At 38.4% G+C, this 22,111-nt stretch overlaps 1 protein-coding gene across 1 annotated transcript; it reads left to right on the top strand.

Moving 5' to 3' along the window:
• Positions 1-4,439: 4,439 nt before the first annotated feature.
• LOC133711631 (receptor kinase-like protein Xa21) lies at positions 4,440-8,292 on the top strand. Its single transcript, XM_062137739.1, has 3 exons — positions 4,440-5,241; positions 7,669-8,126; positions 8,242-8,292. The coding sequence occupies exons 1-3, from the start codon at positions 4,440-4,442 to the stop codon at positions 8,290-8,292; spliced, it is 1,311 nt and encodes a 436-aa protein (XP_061993723.1).
• Positions 8,293-22,111: the final 13,819 nt, after the last annotated feature.

Raw genomic sequence — 22,111 nt, 5'->3', positions numbered from 1 at the left:
TGTATGTAATTAGGATTTTATTTAATTAGGATATCATGTAATTATGGAAAGATTGTTTCCTATTAGAGTTAGACTACACTTTTGTACTTGTATATATACCATCATTGTGGGATGAATAGAATTATTGAATTAACCCTGAATTGAAGTATTCTTTTCTACTTGGTATCAGAGCAGGGTTCAGTCCTTTGAACTTGCGTTGCATCCTTTGAATCCTGAATCCCGAAGAACACCACAAACCGCTGCGTACCACCACCGTTGAAATCAAACCATCCTGAATTTCAAACCACCATCACCCTACCTTTTTTCGGAAAAAGAAGAGAAAAAAAAAAAAACTTTTTTTTTTTCCAAAACATTCATATCCATCTTGAAACCCTAGAAAATCCAATCCTGCGAAAATCCTGAATTCCTCAATGGTGCAATCAGAGAAACAGGCTATGGGGCATTCGATGACTACCAAATTTTCTGTTATGGCTCAACACAAACAGGGTCCTCCTCCAGGCTTCTCAGGACCTTCTCCACTTCGTCCTCTAGGTAAACCAAATCCATATGCAAACAAAAAGTGCATTATCTGTGGGGAATTAGGTCATAGCAAGGAGCGGTGTTATGAAGTGATTGGTTACCCTGATTGGTGGGACTTCACCAAGAAACCGCGAAAGAATCTGGGCAAGGCCGCTATTGCTTCTACAGAGGAAGTTTCCTAGACAATGCCCCTGCAAATGTAGCGCAGTCAGGTATGAAGGGTAAGGTTACTTTTAATAGTACATGGATAATTGATACAGGTGCATCTGACCATATGACCAATGACCCTAGTCTTGTGAAAAACCTTAGACGTTCCCCTCAAAATGTTGTCTCTACTGCTGATGGTACTCCAACTTCGGTCACCGGAGAAGGTTCTATTGCTTTATCTGATACCTTAACCCTTGAATATGTCTTAGTTGTTCCATCACTAGCTTATAATCTCTTGTCTATTGGTCAAATTATTTTAGCTCTTGCATGTATTGTGACCTTCTATCTGTCTTTCTGTGTGTTTCAGGACATTCTGACTCGGCGGATTCTTGCTTATGGTGTCAGAAGGGGGAAATTATACTATCTGGATCTGATAGAGACTGGAAAGAAACATAAGCATCTTTTGGGACAAGCTAATCAGATCAACGGGGTAGAGAATGCGAAGGAAGCTGTATGGTTATGACATCGCCGTTTAGGTCATCTATCCTTTAGTTATCTTAAGAAGCTGCAACCTCATTTGTTTTCAGTTGTTAGTAATTTGGATTTCCACTGTGACATTTGTGAACTGGCCAAGAGTCACCGTATTTCATATTCACCAAGTCTTAATAAAAGTCCTGTTCCTTTTATGAAGATTCACTCTGATGTCTGGGGTCCTGCGAAAATTCCTTCTCTTTCTAGAGCTCGGTATTTTGTAACGTTTATTGATGATTGCACTCGCATGACATGGGTGTCATTACTGAAGAATAGGAGTGATGTATTTGGAATGTTTACCGAATTTCACAAAATGGTGGCAACTCAGTATCAACAATCCATCAGAGTGTTTCAGTCTGACAATGGTGGAGAGTTTGTGAATGACCTTATGATTGAGTTTTGCCGGTCACATGGAATTCGTCATCAAACCTCCAATTCTTATACTCCTCAACAGAATGGTTTAGCAGAACGGAAGAACAGGCAGTTGATGGAAGTTGTTCGTGCTTCCTTGTTTAGCATGAATGTACCTCAGGTCCTATTAGGGAGAAGCAGTGAAATCAGCAGCATATCTTATCAACCGTACTCCTTCACGGGTGATTAAGTTTCAGAATCCTCATCAGAAGCTTCATACACTTTTGACCATCCCTTCTATGCCTAATTTGGAGCCCCGGGTGTTTGGGTGCACAGCTTATGTTCATATTCCCAAGCCTCAACGCAACAAGCTTGATCCCCGTGCCCGTAAGTGTATATTTGTTGGTTATGCTGAATTCCAGAAGGGTTATCGATGTTATGATCCTCTTACTGGCACTATACATGTCTCTCTTGATGTTGCTTTTCGTGAATCCGAGCCTTATTACTCAGGGGGAGCTTCTCAGTCTACCCTTCAGGGGGAGAGAGGTTGTGAAGGGAATCCTCGTTCTATTATTGATTTTGATGCCTTTGAAGACTTGGAAAATTTGGAGGAACGATTTGAAGGTAGATATTCTGAAACAGAAAATGCAGTTGCCGAACAGAGCATTGTGAATTCCGAAACAGAAAATGCAACTGCCGAATAGAGCGTTGTGAATTCTGAGACAGAAAATGCAACTGCCGAACAGAGCGTTGTGAATTCTGAGACAGAAGAGGCAACTTTTCTGGATAGTTTGAATCAAAATCAAGACGTATCTGAAGCTCACACACAAGATATTCCCCCTTCTGCATCACCAACTGAAGATCCCGGTCAGAATGATCCACCTCAGGTACCCCTAAACTTTAATGAGTCTTCTGGGTTAGAAAGTGTCGAACCTAGGAAATCACAAAGGGTTACCAAGGGAATTCCTAAGAAACAATATATATGAACCAGATATCAAAGCTAAAGCTAAATACCCTATAGCTAATTTTATGTCTAACCATAGGATTTCTGGGTCACATGCACTTGTTGTTGATCAATTATCTACTGTATCTATTCCTAGTAACGTGCAGGATGCATTGACGGATCCAAAATGGACAAAGGCGATGAATGAAGAATTGGAAGCTCTTCAAAAGAATGCAACATGGGAGCTAGTACCTATGCTGGTTAGAAAGAAGACTGTAGGATGTCGTTGGGTATTTACTGAGAAGCTTAATGCAGATGGAACTATTAATAGATACAAGGCGAGGTTGGTTGCCAAAGGATATACACAACGCTATGGGATTGATTATGAGGAGACTTTTGCACCTGTGGCAAAGATTAATACTGTCCGGATTCTAATCTCACTTGCAGCAAACAAAGATTGGCCCTTGCACCAGTTTGATGTGAAGAATGCGTTTCTTAATGGGAATTTGGAGGAAGAAGTGTACATGGATGTGCCCCCAGGTATTAAGAATTACCCAAGTGACGTTGGCAAGGTATGTAAATTGAAGAAGTCTTTGTATGGCCTGAAGCAGTCTCCAAGAGCTTGGTTTGGAAGATTTTCAAAGTCCATGAAAGCCTTTGGATACAGACAAAGCAATTCTGTCCATACCTTGTTTATCAAACGCAAGAATGGTAAGATTACAGCTCTTATTGTGTATGTTGATGACATGATTGTTACAGGGGATGATCTGAAAGAGATGAATGAATTGCAAAAGTATCTGTCAAAGGAGTTTGAAATGAAAGATCTGGGACAACTGAAGTATTTTCTAGGTATTGAAGTTGCAAGGTCTAAGAAGGGGATTTTGCTTTCACAAAGGAAGTATGTCCTTGATTTACTTGCTGAAACGGGGATGCTGGACTGCAGACCAATGGAGACACCCATTGAGATGAATCACAGACTTGCTATTTATCCTGATCAAGTTCCAACTGATAAAGGGAGGTATCAACGTCTTGTAGGAAGGTTGATTTATCTTTCACGTACTAGACCTGATATTGCTTATGTTGTGAATGTTGTTAGTCAATTTATGCATTGTCCTAGTGAAGAGCATATGGATGCAGTCTTTCGTATTTTGAGGTACTTGAAGATGGCGCCAGGTAAAGGGTTACTGTTTCAGAAAAAAGATGAATTGGAAGTTGTTGGGTACACAGATGCAGATTGGGCTGGTGATAAAACTGATAGACGTTCTACATCTGGGTACTTCACTTTTGTTGGAGGGAACCTGTCACTTGGCGTAGCAAAAAGCAGAAAGTCGTTGCCAGATCAAGTGCAGAAGATAAGTTCCGAGGTATGGCACATGGAGTCTGTGAAATGTTGTGGATTCGTAATGTCTTAAAAGACCTGGGTTACAAGCTTAAAAAGCCTATGGATTTCCATTGTGATAATACAACTGCCATTGAGATTGCACATAATCCAGTTCAGCATGATAGAACAAAGCATGTGGAGGTTGACCGTCATTTTATTAAAGAAAATCTTGACAGAAAGGTTATTCGCCTTCCATTTGTAAACTCAAAGGAGCAATTTGCTGATGTTCTTACTAAAGGAGTGTCCAGGAAGGTATTTGACAGCTCGGTTGACAAGTTGGGCATGATAGACATCTATGCACCAACTTGAGGGGGGGTGTAGAATCGCTGTAAATCTGTATGTAATTAGGATTTTATTTAATTAGGATGTCCTATAATTATGGAAATATTGTTTCCTATTAGAGTTAGACTACACCTTTGTACTTGTATATATACCCTCATTGTGGGATGAATAGAATTATTGAATTAACCCTGAATTGAAGTATTCTTTTCTACTAGTTGTATAGCAAACCTCAGAGGCCTTCAAAAAGTCCACCTCAATTCCAATAGACTGACATCAGCCATACCAATGAGTCTATGGAATCTCAAAAATCTCCTGTTCCTGAATCTGTCATTCAATTCTCTTAGTGGAGACTTACCTACAAGCATGAGAAAGACTAAGGTTCTTCAAATCATTGCTTTATCCTCAAATCAAATCAGTGGAAACATTCCAACTGTTATTGGAGAATTTCAAAGCTTGAGCTCTTTATATTTGTCAAACAACATGTTTGTAGGATCTGTTCCCCAAAGTTTTGGTGATCTAAAAGGATTGGAACTTTTGGACCTATCATACAACAACTTGTCGGGCACGATACCTAAGTCTCTAGAAATGCTCAAATACCTCAAGTATTTGAACTTGTCTTATAACAAGCTCTTGGGAGAAATTCCTTCTGAGGGACCTTTTGTCAACTTCAGTGCACAATCATTCTTGGGAAATATGGCACTTTGTCAGAGATCACCAAACTTTGGAGTCTCACCCTGCAGGAATCCTAGGGCTCAAAAATCAAGGAAGGCTTCTAGTTTGCTCACATATATTTTTCCAGCTATTATATCAATAGCTATCCTCATAAGTCTCATTTCTTGGTGGAAAATTTGTCACAAAAGAAAAGCAACCATTCCAAGGCCAACTGAACAGTTAATAGCACCAGAGCAGATATTGATATCATATCATGAACTCTGTTTGGCTACTAATAACTTCTGTGAAAGCAACTTACTGGGAGTGGGGAGTTTCGGCTCTGTGTACAAGGGTCTGCTTTCTGATGGGGTAATTGTTGCTGTCAAGGTTCTAAATTTAACAATGGAGGGTGCCTTCAAAAGTTTTGATGCAGAGTGTAAGGTGTGGCGGACAATCCGGCACAGAAATGTTATCAAGGTCATAAGTCATAACTACATGCTCTAGCCCTGACGTAAGAGCTCTGGTACGTGCTGGAGTATATGTCCCATGGCAGCCTTGTGATCGAAGTGGCTATACTCCCACAACTACTGTCTAAGTCTTCTGCAAAGAGTGAGTGTGTTGATTGATATTGCTTCTGCTTTGGAATATCTCCACAATGGTCAATCAGAAGTTGTGGTTCACTGTGATTTGAAGCCTAGCAATATTTTGCTCGATGAAGACATGGTAGTAGCACATGTGACAGACTTTGGTCTTGGAAAAGTTTTAGCAGAAAACAAGGAGGAAACACAAACAAGAACTCTTGGCACACTTGGCTAAATTGCACCAGGTAAAAGATTTTATTGTACTGCACTGTTTCTTCTTCTTCTTATATATGTTGCTTTACTGTGTACAGTTGCCCATTTTCATAAATGTAGTACTAGTTGTTAGAAAATATGGACTTAACATTATCTGATTTACATCAAGAATAAAAACCAATTGATTTATCTTTACATAAATAACAAGAAGTATATAATCATAACTCTAATTCTGGTTATCTATTGAGGAGTATGTCTCTTGATAGAAGTAGGAAGCTCATTAGTAATTAACCTGTATTACATCAAGTGTTGGTGATAAATTCTAAGTCTCCTATCTCGATAAACATGAAGCAGTGTTGGACTCCTTATGGGATGAGTCTAACTCGTTTGTTTTGGCCAATATAAATAGGGAGCAAAGTCCCTGTATTCACCACCGAGTATTGCATATTGTTCAGCCCCATTCTGAAGCTTTTGGTGTTGACATACAGAAGACTTTCTTCTCGAGTTCTGCTGCTGCTATTCATTCTTGTTTCCAGTTGCTCAAGATGTCTAACCTTGGTCAAGTTGTTTCTGCAGGGATCCAGAGCGCCAATGATGCAGGTGGAGTCCTAGTTCCACTAGGAAAGCTATTCTACAGTTTATGTGTGAATGTTGTGCAGCTGGTTTAATTCATATTGTGTATGTGTGTTATGATATGATCTTGTGGTTGATGTGTTCCTTGTTGCATCATATAGATTTAACAATTGGTATCAGAGCTTAGGAATTTTATAAAACACATATCATGCGTTTTGTTTTGATTCAGAAAACCATACTATGAAAAATTATTTTCTGGAAAATAAAATATATTTTCTATTTAGACTAAAGCAGGTCTTAAGTGGTTTTAACCCGGTTTTAGTACTAATCCAACTCATTAAACAGGCCCAAAACCCGAGTCCAGAATTTACATATTTAAAAGAATATTACCGTTAGAACATAACGGTCACTTTTGCTTTAGGGATCGGGTTAAGATAGGGCTTACTGAGATGAATTATCAGTTATGGGATTCAAGACCCCTCTTTAGAATTGATTGGATCATATGGAAGGGTTGAAATTGTTGCTTGTTTTCTTTTTGCTTCCGCTATAAAATAATTGTTGCAGCGCTGTAGCAGAGGCCAAGGTATGTTCATTGGAAATCCCAGAACTTGTATTTAAATTTCTGCATATGGAAAGGGTTGTCATATGGATTACTGTTTAGCATATGGAAAGGGTTGTCATAATCATATTTGGAATGATTGATCATGCATATTGAAGAAATTCTGCATATATGGTTGAATGTCTCACTGTGATCGTGTGATGAAAAGTGTGGAATTGAGAATGATATGGTTACTGTGATGGTATGATTTGATGATTTTGATTGAGTATTGTTTGTTTTAAGTATGCTATGGTTTTTAGTTAACAACTAGAAATATATCTCCCAACATTAAAATCTGCAGTATTGTTATTATCATAGCATAAATTAATAAGTTCATACAGAAACTGAGCATATGGTTATTAATTCTAGTTTTGTGATTCTTGGAAAATTATATTGATTATTTTGCACAAAGCAAATCTTCACTGTCGTTTTACAAAATTTGAGTATTAACAAAACTGAAACTTGTGTTACTGCATTTAAAATTGCACTTATATTTTGTCTTCCAAAGAAGTTGTTCACTGTGTAATTTTGAATGCAGAACAGCATCATATGTAATCACAACTATCTATTTAGATACCTTGAAGCTTTTCTTGTCCAAAGATCTTGACTGATTCAAGGAATGACTGATTTTTGTAAAATGCAGTATGGTGATTTAGAACTTTAGAATGTTGAGTTTTATGCCACAAAGGTGTTACTTGATATTAATTCAGTTATGGGGTTTTATAAAAACTAATCATGTATCTGCATAAATTAAAGCTCATGACTGTTTTTTGAATTTTATGTCTTTTGCTTTATTTTGGTTGTGTTATTCAAATACATGATTTTGTTTTAAAGATTAACACACAGATAAAAGTTTTACTGCAGAAATTTTATTTTCTTTATTTTTCTGTGTTTTTAGGTCTAAATGTGGTCACTATAGGCCAAATTCAGTTGCTTAATGGATGGAATTATAAGAAGTGGAGAAACCAAGTTGAATTTTATCTGTCTATGCATCAAAACATGGATCTTTGCTTGATTGAGGAACAACCATTAGAGCTAGACACTGAGAGCACAGAAGAAGATAGAAAATACTATAAGGAGTGGTATAGCTCCAACAGGAAAGCCAAAAATGTGATAAGAACCTCTATGTCTGACACAGTTAGGGGCTCGATCATTGAGCCAGAGCTTGCCATGGATTTCCTAGAAGCCATAGGAGATAAATATCAGGAGAGTGACAAAGCTGAGGCTGCTAGGCTATCCAAAAGATTTAATGAGCTGGAGTTTTCAGGAAAAGGAAGTGTGAGGGAGCACATTATGGAGCTGATTGACCTCAACTCGAGGCTGAGGGATTTAGACATGGGAGTTAAAGACTCTCAGGTAGTGCATGTGGCACTTCAGCCATTGCCTAACACCTACAGTAACCTGAGAACCTCCTACCATGCCCAAGAGTCTAACTGGGACTTAAACAAGTTAATTTCTATCTGTGTAGTAGAGGAAGAGAGAATCAGGAAGGAAGGCAGACCAACTACTGCAGTCAATCTAGTTGAGAAGCCTAAGTGGAAGAAACAGAACAAACTTAAGGCCAAGAAGACTACCACCACTAAAGTACCTGGCAAACCTGCAGAACACAAAGCTGAGAGACCTTTTAAGTTTAAGTGCTATTTTTGCAAGAAAATAGGGCACATGAAGAGAGACTGCAGTGGTTTCAAGGCTTGGATGATAAAGAAGGGTGAGTCTTTTCCAAATTCTGTCTTTTCTCTAGAAGTTAATTTTGTTAATATAGCATCTCACTCTTACTGGTTAGACTCAGGCTCACCCATACACATTACGAATTCCTTGCAGGGTTTAACAAACAGGAGGACACCAAAGAAAAGTGAGGTCCAAGTTTGTGTGGGAAATGGTTCGAGAGTAGCAGTTAAGGCCATTGGGACCCTGAAGATTGATTTAGGCTTAGGAAATTTTCTTTTTCTAGATAGTGTTTATTATATTCCTTCCTTGAAAAGGAATTTGATTTCAGTAGGTCTTTTAGTTAAGATTGGTTGCAAACTCATTATTGATTTCAGTGGAATAAAGTTATTTCAGGGTTCAAATTATCTTGGCTGTGGTGTGTTTATGCATGATTATTTGAAATTAGATTGTTCTGTTGCTCAACAGGAGATTATGTTGATTGAAAATAATCAAAACACTATAAAGAATAACACTGTCACAGGTACAAAGAGAACATTGTTCAATAATAAGTCTGCAAATATATGGCATAGAAGATTAGGCCATATATCCAAAGAAAGACTGAAAACACTCGAAAAAAATAAAATTTTACCTGCATTGGATTATACAGATTTAAATGACTGCATTGAGTGTTTTAAAGGGAAATTGACAAACTACAGAAAGAAAAAGGCCTTAAGAAGTCAAAACCTATTAGAATTAATACTTACAGACATATGTGGTCCATTTAAACACAAAACCATCTGTGGAAATTTTTACTTCATCACATTCATAGACGATTTTTCCAGGTACTGCTATATCAATTTACTATCAGAAAAATCACAAGCTCTAGATGCATTCAAAATTTATAAAGCTGAAGTTGAATTGCAGCTAGAGAAGAAAATTAAGTTAGTGAGATCTGATAGGGGAGGGGAGTTCTATGGAAAACACACTGAAGCAGGCCAGCAAAAGGGTCCTTTTGCACTTTATTTACAGGAAAATGGCATTAAGGCTCAGTACACAACTCCCTATAATCCTACACAAAATGGAGTAGCAGAGAGGAAAAATAGGACATTGTTAAACATGGTGAGAAGTATGATGTGCACTACAGGTCTACCTATATTTTTATGGGGTGAAGCTCTTAAGACTGCAAATTATATTTGCAATAGATCACCTAGTAAATCAGTAGACAAGACACCTTTTGAGTTGTGGTGTGGAAGGCAACCTAGCTTGCATCACTGCCATGTGTGGGGATGCAAGGCTGAGGCAAAGTTGCCAAATGCACAAACACAGAAGCTTGAATCCAAAACAGTCAGTTGCCATTTTATTGGCTACTGTGAGAAATCTAAAGGCTATAGGTTCTATGCAGCTCAAAATTTTACCAGAACTTTTGAAACTCATCAAGCAAAATTTTTGGATGAAGGTTACAGTAATACTAATTTTGAAGACTTGTCTTTAGAGTTAGAAGAAATTACTGAAAACGAAAATTTACAGAACATCTTGCCTTTAATTCAGTCAAATAATGCAGATAATGCAGATACAGAAACTCAAAGCCAAAATCAAGTTTTAGAAGAACCAGTAGCCTTAGAACCTCATGCAGATGAACCTATGAATAATATCCATTTAGAAAATAACCCTGCAGAAGAACAAATTCCACCTCAGCCTAGGAGATCCCAGAGAGAGAGAAGACCAGTATATGGGGAAGATAGTGATTTTGTAGTGTACCTGCAAGAAACTGATATCCTAGGTGAAGATAATGATCCTTCTAGCTTCAAGCAAGCTATTGAGAGTCATGAAGTTGAAGAATGGCAGAAGGCCATGAAGGCTGAGATCGAGTCAATGAAGCAAAATTCAGTATGGGAACTAGTCAGACCAAACCTAAACCAAAAACCAATAGGCTGCAAGTGGGTGTTTAAGACAAAGAGAGATGCAAATGGTAATATAGAAAGGCATAAAGCCAGGCTAGTAGCTAAGGGTTTTACACAAAAAGAAGGCATAGACTATACAGAAACATTCTCTCCAGTTTCAACTAAAGACTCATTTAGGATTATAATGGCTCTAGTAGCACATTATAATATGGAGCTACATCAAATAGATGTGAAAACAGCCTTTTTGAATGGAGAGTTAGATGAGGTCATATATATGAAACAACCTGAAGGTTTTGTGAAAATAGGAAAAGAAGATCATGTATGCAAACTGAAAAGATCAATTTATGGACTTAAGCAGGCTTCTAGACAATGGTATAAGAAGTTTGATTCAGTGATTTCATCTTTTGGTTTTTCAGAAAATATTGTAGATGAATGTGTGTACATTAAGACAGCTGGGAAAAATTTTATTTTTCTTATACTGTATGTAGATGATATTCTTTTAGCTAGCACTGACATAAAATTGCTTAAAGATACCAAAGCTTTTCTGTCTAAAAATTTTGACATGAAAGATTTGGGTGAGGCATCCTATGTTTTAGGAATTGAAATTAAGAGAGACAGGGCACAAGGCTTATTAGGCTTATCTCAACACAATTACATCACAAAAGTGTTAAAGAGATTTGGAATGGAGTCTTGTGCATCAGGTGATGCTCCTATGACCAAAGGTGACAAACTGTCTAAAAACAAAAATTCTAAAAATGGGGGGAAGATGTCTGATATGGAAAGCAAGCCTTATGCTAGGTTAATTGGTAGCCTAATGTATGCACAGGTCTGCACTAGACCTGATTTATCATTTGCAGTTGGAATTTTATCTAGGTTTCAGTCTAATCCTAGTCATGAGCACTGGGTTGCAGGAAAGAAAGTACTTAGATATCTGCAGAAAACAAAATCTCACATGTTGGTTTACAGACAAGTTAAGAAGCTTGAACTTGTTGGCTATACTGATTCAGATTTTGCAGGCCATTATCCGGATTCTAAAAAGTCCACATCAGGTTATGTCTTTATGCTTGCAGGAGGGGCTGTTGCATGGAAAACCATGAAACAGTCATTGATTTCAACCTCCACTATGCAGGCTGAGTTCATAGCCATTTATGAAGGAGTCTGTGAAGGCTTGTGGATCAAAAATTTTCTATTGCATACTAAAGTATTAAGTTCAATTGGTTCAGATGCATTGAAAATATTTTGTGATAATGAGGCTGCAGTATTTTTTGGTAAAAACAGTAAAAGATCCAACAACTCTAAACACATAGATTTAAAATTCTATAGTGTTAGAGAAAGAGTGAAGCATGGTGAGATAAATGTATTGAATATTGACACTGAATCACAACTTGCAGATCCTTTCACTAAAGCATTATCAGTTACAAGTTTTCAGAAGCATACCAAGAACATGGGAATTCTATCTAGTTTGGAGGCTTGAGCTCAGTGGGAGCCAATTTTAATTTTTAGAATTTATTTTGTAATAGGATTCTTGGTTCAGTCATTATCGATTTTAGTTTTTGCTTGTAATTTTGATACTGCAGTTTCTGAATAAATGAGGTATTTCATATATGTGTTCTTTTGTTTTTTTTTTTTAGCATTACTTTAATTTCTGCAGTCTTGAAAATTACAATTCTTGAACTTTAAAATATCAATGTGTGTTATCAAGTGAACTTTTCTGCATTGAGGAATTTTGCAGCTTCAGTTTCAGTTTTCAGTTAAGCAAATATCAGTTCACTAGTGTTTCAGTTTTTGCTGTCAAGATTTTGAATTGTCAAAATCATTCTGTTGGACTGTGAGCATTGGATTTTGCAGGTAGATATACTTATCCAAATTTCTGCTCTTATTATCACTTTGAGCTTATGTGATTGCAGTATTTGATGTTAGTGATCTTTAATCAGTTTGGTTATTTAATCAAAATTGGTTTGAGGTTCTGCATTATTTTCTGCAAATTGACCAAGCTGAATGAGCTGTGAGTTTTTGTATACTTCAGTGCACACTTTAGTTGTTGGTTATGTTGAGTTATTGGTTCAATTGGTTTGTATGCAGACAATGTTAGTCCAAGTGGGAGATTGTTAGAAAATATGGACTTAACATTATCTGATTTACATCAAGAATAAAAACCAATTGATTTATCTTTACATAAATAACAAGAAGTATATAATCATAACTCTAATTCTGGTTATCTATTGAGGAGTATGTCTCTTGATAGAAGTAGGAAGCTCATTAGTAATTAACCTGTATTACATCAAGTGTTGGTGATAAATTCTAAGTCTCCTATCTCGATAAACATGAAGCAGTGTTGGACTCCTTATGGGATGAGTCTAACTCGTTTGTTTTGGCCAATATAAATAGGGAGCAAAGTCCCTGTATTCACCACCGAGTATTGCATATTGTTCAGCCCCATTCTGAAGCTTTTGGTGTTGACATACAGAAGACTTTCTTCTCGAGTTCTGCTGCTGCTATTCATTCTTGTTTCCAGTTGCTCAAGATGTCTAACCTTGGTCAAGTTGTTTCTGCAGGGATCCAGAGCGCCAATGATGCAGGTGGAGTCCTAGTTCCACTAGGAAAGCTATTCTGCAGTTTATGTGTGAATGTTGTGCAGCTGGTTTAATTCATATTGTGTATGTGTGTTATGATATGATCTTGTGGTTGATGTGTTCCTTGTTGCATCATATAGATTTAACACTAGTACCATGTATAAGTTGACAGATATAAGTTACTGTGAATTACTTTTGACAGAGTATGTGGTTCGGAAGGGAAAGTGTCTGCCAAGGGTGACATTTATAGTTTTGGAATTATGTTGTTTGAGATTCTCACAAGAAAGAAACCCACAGATGAACTGTTTTTTGGGGAACTGACTTTGAGACAATGGATAAATGCGTTGATTCCAGAAAGGGTGATTGAAGTGGTGGACAGTGGTTTGTTGAGCATACAAGATGGAAGAGATGTAAATTTACTCGAGAGAATTGTTTTGCATATCATGGAGTTGGGCTTGGAGTGTACCTTAGAATCACCAGAAGAACGGGTCGACATAAAAAAAAGTAGTGAGCAAGCTCAACAAAATCAAATTGGCAATTTTTCATGACAGAACACTCTGTGTTTGATGATCCAGTAGCTTCATGTTGTTTATATCACAGTATTGCTACAGCTTGTTTTGCATTTTGTATCTTATGTGTGCTATGTATGATACACTATAAGTAGCTTGTTGAACTTTAGTTTTTAATGTTATTGAAGGGAGTTTTGTACTATTTTTTCTTATATTGATTTTGATTCATTGAATTGAAGACATATGACTAGCTAGGATCACAGTAAAAATAACGAACATGCATAGCTAGTTCAACATGAAGTCCCTACTGATCAAATTTGATTATAATGGACAAAAGAATCAAACCTTTTCTTTGCGCTGGTTCCAAGCCGCTTGACTTTGCCAAATGGTTCAGCTGTTAAACAGTTGTGCATGTCTGATGTGTTAATTGTAACTTTCAGCTTCACACCAAAAAAATAATGTAACTTTCAGCTCGATCTCTCTAACAATAGTTGAGCAAACAAAGATGTTAATAACCAAAATAAATTGGAAGTAAAAGTACCTGCTATTGCCTAGGAAAGTTTTCTCGGATGTGATCGAAAACAAGAAAATTACAGGGCTTTAACTTACAAAGACGAGTTTCCAGAAGAGAGACTACTCAGAGTGAGTCAAGAAGATCCCTACTCAGGCATTGCAATGATATCTGCTTAATCAGGTACATCGATCATCAAAAAGCTATCACATAAATAATTATAAAAACTAAAAATTCCCAAATATCAGTTCAGATGCCACAGTCAACTTCCTAATTAATTCGCCCTTATGAAAAGGGAAAAGAAAGGTCGAATAGAGTATGCAATCTGGCTCTGAGGAAGTGACCATTCAGTTCATAAACTCCTCAAACAAACTCCTTACAAACTTAAGTATCGGAGTAATTTTGAAAAAAAAAAAAAAAAAAAAAAAAAATTATTCCTAACTGTTCTTAGTGTTTGTTTTTCCTTGCAATACACGTTTGTAACGAAGGCAATTTGACGTATCCGTGCATCCTAGGACTGGACACATTTCTTTTGTCATCCATTATCAGTGAATAAGGACATAATTCAATGGCGTGAACCCTAGTTTCTTGGTTAGTTGAACACTATACAAACCATGTCCAAGTGAAGAAATTACATAGATATGATTGCTGGGTTCACCAAGTAAGTAATTAAGTCATTTGTGCCATGCTGTTCTTAATTTATTTGAACTGATTGCATATTTTGGATTACCATTAAATATCAAATAAGAATTAAGAAATTGTAATGGCCGGGTTCCTAATTGTCTCTCAGAGTGAACTAGGATAGAGGTAAAAAATAATGAACATCCATCACTACTCCTAGGTCGAATTAATGCATGACACACAATTCTGGCTTTTGTGGTCCAATCTTTTTATTTTGTATTTTGTAATCATTAAGAACCTTTCCCTATTACGAAATTGTAAAAATCAATATCTGGGAATTCAAGTAGGAGAGTCTGCTCGGAAAGCAAACATGAGCCGTTACTTTGGCATGAACAAATTTCAGGAAAAGATTGATCCAAGCAGAAAACTTGGGCCTGAGAGCATTAAGTAGCATGGCCCATGCTATTAATGTAACTCTTTTATGACATTGTGAGGGTTTCTAGTTTCTACCGTGTCAGAGATTGAATTTTTTGGAGCCATACAAGTCGTTGCTTTAGCTGCTTTTTAGTTTGTTTGTCTAATTGAGTACGCATGCAGGTTATGGCCGGTGCCTTTCACATTTGGAAATTTTGTGGATGATTTAGTATATCAGGTGGAACATGGGGAGATGCCAATGTACAGCATAGATGATGCTATTGAGAGAATACTGAGTGAAACTAGAAATGGTACCCGCGCTTTGCTGCTTGTTAATAATCTATAATAATGAAATATATAATTGAAAATAACTTTATTCTTAATTAAACTGATAAAATATCGTACATATCGTACGCAAACTGTTCTCGATTAAACTGCTCCAGAAACTACTTCCATATCATCTGCTCCCTCCAACCCTTTGATATGTATCCCTCAGGACACTCAGCGCAGCTAACTGTTTTAGCTGTCCAACAGTGGCATCCAGCGGCATTACCATTATCTCACCTGGTGGCAACTCCCTCTAGAATTCAATTTCCTTATCAAACTTGATTTGGCAAACCAATATCAGTAACTGCTCTTTCTCATCTGTAATGTCAATACCAATGTGAATATGGAAGAAAACAAAGAACATACAGACCATCAACCCAACAAAACGGAAGAGGTAGAAGAAAAAAAAATCTGAGAAAATACACAAGTTTCATCATTAATCCACTAGACACATGCTGCAATTATGAGCAGACTGTAATACCCCGAAAAATCCAAATTAATTTCCGTGGATTTTTAGAAATGATTTCACAATAGTGGGAGCGAGTACGAGGCTCTGAGAAGTTGTGGAATTAGTTCGAACGATTAATTTTCGAAAACGTACGTTATTTAGGGGCACGCGAAAATCGACTTTTTATACGTATGGAATTTGGGAAAACTTCCTTCATGAAAGTTGTAGAGCTCGTCGACACGATCGCGTGCATATATGGAACGCAAAAATCGGAGCTCGTATGAATTAGTTATGTTTTTTTGAAAACGTTTCCAGTTTAATATAAAGGCTTCCTTTTTTGTTAATTTTTCCAAAAATACATTAAGTTTCCAAAATTGGAAACTGAACATTCTCTCTCTTCCTCACGCGTCCGAAACCGACGGAAACTGGGCAATCCTTCGCCGGCGTCTATCTTCCAATTCCGGCCACCTCTGGACGAGCAACCACGTCCATCAGCTTCGCCTCACTCCTCCGAAGCCATCTGTGGCAACCTTGCACGGCGGCACGGCCCCTAGCGGCGGCGGCGGCCCGGTTTCGATTTAAGCTCGATTTTGGTCAACGCCGGTTTTCTCCTAGCTCCGGCCACCAAAACTTCCGATCCTTGGCTCCATGAACTCCCCTCAACCTGCTGATCATCATACTAGGAGGATTGCACCTAGAGTGACCGGTTTCACGTTCGTCGGAGCTCGGTAAGTTTTCAATCCGAAACGAAAATCTTTCGATCGGTATATCTCGAGCTGTAGTGCATCGTTTTGATTGATTCTTTTTCCAGTGGGTTCCCCTTGATGTTATTAACAACTCTCTAGAAGGCATCGAGGCCTGAAATTGAAGCTTTGACGTCGAAATCGAGCCTTGCCGGATTCTGCAAAATTCTGGAATTTTTCCGACCACGGAAGCTTTCGATCGGTATATCTCGAGCTACAGACCATATTTTTCTGTGATTCTTGAACCAGTGAGTTCGTCTTGAGTTTCTTAACAACTCTTCAGAAGGAATCGAAGCCTTAAATTGACGTTTTTACGTCGAATTGGAGCTCGCCGTTTTCTGCAGTTTCTCGCCGGTTTCTGAAAAATTCCAGCCACCTTCATACTGTTCAAGGTAATTTTCGACCCCTTCCGGTCATTTTCAGACTTCATGCTAGTTATGAAAGTTGTTAAGCATGATGAGAGGAAGAAGAGCAGCCCGGCCCCGACACCATTGGCGGTGGTCGGCGGCGGCTCTGCCACTAACTCCGGCGGCCCTTTCCGGCCACCTCCGGGGATCAAAAATATGGTTTCTGTACATTTTCAGATTCTATATTTCAATACGATCATTTTGATATATTATGCGCAATTTTTGGATATCGTATGATGAAGTTATGAATTTTTAAGTTTCGATCGATTTCGATCGTTAGATTTGTGATATGTGAAGTTAGGACCGTCAGATGGACTTGTAGTTTTGATATGATGATCTTATGACTGTCCCAGTGGCTTTGTGTGGTCATGGGCGAAGATCCGACCGTTGGATCTTCGTATAATTGAGAAATGGTGATTCGGAAGGCGATTCGTGAGAATCCGACCGTCAGATTTTCATATAATTTTGTGGAGATGTTTGTAAGGATGATTCGAGAAGATCTGACCGTTGGATCTTCATTATAATTTTGGAGGATGATCCTAAGGGCGATCCGTGAGGATCTGACCGTTGGATCATCATTAAATTAAGATTCGACCGTCGGATCATCATATAATTAGAATCCGACCGTTGGATTTCAGTATATGTGTGGTTTATGAGTAATTTACTAAGTCAAGATAGTATCTGATTAGGTGATTGACGAATCGAGTTGGTGGACGATTCAGATGGATATGTGGCTTTTAGAAGACGCAGCTGGAATTGGAGGTGAGTAAACCTCACGTGGTTCATATTACGAACCCAATATATTTAATTGCTTTATTTTGCAATCATATGAACTATTGTTGGTGTATTAGACATTCCTGTGTGAATGTCTGTATATATATTATTACGTGAAATAATATGTATTGTTGGAGTTGTGTTGAGTTTATTGTTGAGAAACAATATATTGTGAGGGGTATTGAGTTTATTGTTGAGAAACAATATATTGTGAGGGGTATTGAGTTTATTGTTGAGAAACAATATATTGTGAGGGGTATTGAGTTTATTGTTGTGAAACAATATATTGAGAGAGATGTTGAGTTTTATTGTTGAGGAACAATAAATTGTTGTGATCTGTGGAAGATCAATAGGTCACGGGGTGACCATGGCATACTATCAGCGAACCACGCTCTCGCGCCGGGTAGGTGGAACTGAATAGTATTAAATCGTGAACCACGCTCTCGCGCCGGGTAGGTGGAAACGATCAGTTAGAGCTCTAGTCTGTCTGCCAAATATTGAGTGACCTTATGGGGGAAATTGAGAGTAACTCATAAGTGTCTATATATATATATATGAGAGTGAGAAAGTAACGTGGGTTTGTGGTGGTCTTGTAATTTAATAAATCAACAGTTCTTTCTTGTTTACTCATACTAGCTGTCAAAAGCTTACCGGGTTTTGTGTTGTTGCAACTCCCGGTACACTATTCAAATTGTGTAGCGGGTAATCCTACAGGACAGGAGAACCAGGACGGTGATCGTGCGGTTAAAGCAATTGTTAGAGTTTTACAGCAATTGTAAGTTGTGAGGTGTGTTATGCTCATTTGAGCTTTACAATATTGCTTGTGAGAGTGGATTGTAATAATGAACTCGAAGTTTCGAGATTTGGATTTTTGTAATTGTAATTATTCATGTTTCGGATTTGAATTTATTATTCAAAATTCGGGGCGTGACAGTTTGGTATCAGAGCGTAAGGTACATATTTGGTGATAATCAATACTTCCCGAGTGATGGCCCGTCTGCAGCGGATCCCCATCATATACTCTTCGGTATTGGTATAATCATTGGGTATGTCTTAGTATGGGGTCTAGACAGCGTGTATGTCCGTAGGACGGTAGAGTTGCCTTCTAAGTTCGTATTAGAATAAGTTTAGTTTCCGCGAGTTGTGATCTTCGAGGAATGGAAACCTCCGGATTTAACTCTGATGAGTCAGTGAGGATTGTTTATGGAAATGAGTTTCCGTTTGTATGTAGAAGTGTTTGGTTGAAGGCATGGTGTGAACCTATGCTTGTATCTGATGTGGATACGAGTATTAATTGATAGTAATTTTGCCTTCTTAAGTTGGACATACAGATGCATTTGAATAGATTCTAGACTCATGTGGAGTTGTGAGTAGTGTTGCGGTTAGGGAAGAAATTATTGTGGTTAATTCTTCCATGTGCTTGTAAGTTGTTGAGCAGAGTTCGAGATGCGAGAACGGAGTTTGATCTCGTGTTTGAGTGATTGAGACGAACGACTATATATTTGAATTCTCTCCGAGTACCTACAATCTTAAGGGCTATTTGAAGTGGGACTAGTGGTAGTTTTGGTATTTCTAAATTTAAATCGAGATCCGAGGAACATGTTTTGTATACGTGGTGGATATTGCGAGCATCATTTTTGATTGATATTTTGCGTTTCACAAAGACAACTGGATTGGAAATTCTCCGTTTGGACACCTTGGTCTGTTGACCTGACTATGACTTGTGGACATAGTTTTATTTAAGTGAAGGAAATTGATTTTGTGAACTAGTTTTCTTAAGTTTTGGATCGTAGTATGGAGTTGGACTGAAGTGAATTTGAGGTTGTTGTGTTTTAAGTTTAAGTAGGCGGGACACTTAAAGTTTTGAAATGGAATTTGATCTTGGTCGGTAATTAATGGGGAGAATTAGAGTCAACTCTCTGTAAATGTTATTAGATGAGGGTGTGTTTCTGTGGTGATGGATTTTAGGAGAAATGGTTAAGTGCAATTTTGGGTATTGATTGTAGTGACATTGTTGGGTATCCATAGTGGTTCAAGTGAATTACTATGCGATATGGAGTTTGATTCGGTTTCTAAATCGTAAATTCATAGGGTATGAATTGTGGTAAGTTTAATGGAGAAATTAATAGAGGAAATGGTTGAGATTTTATAAGATTTGTATGAGTAACTCTAAGGATGTGGGTTTTTCCTAGCTAACTCAGGATGTGTTTAGCTTTATTAAACCCTAATTCTAACGACAAAATTGTTTGTGTTTGGTTTGACTCTAAGGATGCTAGCTAGACCCCTGTGCAACTTAATTGATTGTTTGTGATAAATCATTATGATTGATGTGTGCAGTAGAGTTGTTTATGGTTTTGAAAATAGTATTGGGTGACCAAGGTTCGATCCTTGGTGTTGTTGTTGGTTAAACAAAAAGAAAAGAAAACATGCACACCATCTTATTGATTTAATATTACAAAAAGGAAATTGGAACTACGCTATACTAAGCCTAATTAGTAGCTCCGGATGGGTTGAGGCTGAGCTCAAGAGAAACTGGAGATCCACGGTTGTAACCGCCTGAGCCACCAGAATAGTAACCAAATGCGCTACCTTCCTCGGAAGTAGTCTTCGGGTTACCAAAGACGTCCTCGCCGTGCACGGGGAACAGAGGAAGAGTTTCAACCTCCTGGTGATCTCCTCCTCGTTGTTGCAGGGATGTTTGTCCTCCTGTTGTGCCAAAAGAGTTGTACTGGTATTAGTGTTGAAGTGTGAGGAAGAATATGAAACAAAATTTAAATCAAGAAATCCTTCATTACCAGTAGAATCGGTGGAACCAAAGTTGAGATTAATGGATCTACCATCATCAGTAGAACTAGTGGACCCAAAATTGATGTCAATGGATCCACCAGCTGGCCCAAAATTGATGTCGATGGATCCACCAGCACCAGTAGAACCAGTGGACCCAAAATTGAGATCAATGGATCCACCAGTACCAGGAGAACTAGTTCCCATGGGCACTTGAGCAGCCTGATTGCACCTCTTCATCTGCTTCTCTCGAGCCCTGACATTCTGGAACCAAAAATAAATGTTCTTGCCCTCAACCTGTCCATACTGTTGCAGCTGGAGACAGATCTCGTGAATCTGCTCTGTAGTTGGGGTCTTAACTCCCTTGTCGTAGTAAAGATCCCTGAGGATCCTTATTTGATCTGGAGTAGGAACCCACCTGGCACGGCTTCGCCAGAAATCTGTGTTGGCACTACTCCCGGCTGCTTGGTTGTTTCCTCCATCCTCGATTTGTTGCTGGGTTTGTAGCTCCATTAGTTGCAGAGTTCGTGGTTCCATGGTGATGAGTTGAGAGGAAGTGTAAATTGAAGAATGAAGTTGTTGAGTGTTTGTGGGAGATTGACCTTAGAAGGATTAAGGTCGATGAAGGGGTATTGGAGATCTGAAAGTTCAGAGGAAAGAAGAGATCGAATCTTCAAATGGAAGAAAAGATCTGAGAGAGAAGGATTGAAGATTTGAGAGTGAAAAACTGGGGATTTGAGAAGAGAAAGGCTGAAGAGTTGAGAGAGAAAGGCTTGAGCTCGGAAGAAAATTTCTTTTCCTTTGGAGTGAACAGTCGCGTCTCCAGAATGCACCTATTTATAGAACAAGGTGAGCAGATCTCCACCGTTGGATGAACGATCTCAGAATTTGAATCCACGCGTTGGATTAAAGTCGCCCCGAAACCCGGAAAAGCTGTTGGCGCGTGTTGAGCGTGTAAAGGGACCGAGGGAATCTCGAGGCGCTGTGGCAGACAGCTGTAGCCGAAAGCAGATTTGACTGCCGTAAATCACGGAAGGGATAAGCCGTGACACAAGTGGGCCGTACTTGGGCCTGTCTCGGATCAAGGCATCACTGTAGCTGTGGGAGGAGGCCTGATGGGCCGAGTTTCAGAAACAGTTTTGGACATGATGGGCCGAGTTTCTGAAACAGTCTTGGATGTTTTGGGCCGAATTGTTGAAACAGTTGAAACAGTTGGTTAAATAAAAGGATTGGTATGGATAATAACGTGAGCAGCCGTGCTCGAGTGGTTGAGTGTAAAGTTCGTGTACAAGAGGTCTGAGGTTCGAATCTCGCCTCTCGTTTATTTTTATTATGTTCGTTTATGACATAATAAGTATAAAATTTGTACACATTATATTAAGCACAGCTTGTGCTCCAGTGGTTGGGGACAAAGGTTTCGTGCAGCAGGTTGAGGTTTCGAACCTTGCCTCCCCCGTTATTTTATTTATGTCGCTTATGACATAATAAATATAACACGTGAGCATATATTAATGAAGGCAGCTCTTGCTTCAGAGGTTGGGAGCAAAACCTTCGTGTTTGAGGTCGGGAGTTCGAACCTTACCTCCTACAAATATTTTTGGATCTCGTATATGCTTGATATACGGACGTATATACGGTATGTACGGTATACATACGTATATACGGTCGGTACGGTATGCATA

The sequence above is a fragment of the Rosa rugosa genome, chromosome 5 (genome assembly GCF_958449725.1).
Source record: "Rosa rugosa chromosome 5, drRosRugo1.1, whole genome shotgun sequence".
NCBI classification, from domain to species: domain Eukaryota; kingdom Viridiplantae; phylum Streptophyta; class Magnoliopsida; order Rosales; family Rosaceae; genus Rosa; species Rosa rugosa.
Note: the sequence above shows the minus strand (reverse complement) of the source record. Positions and strands in the feature narration are given on the sequence as shown.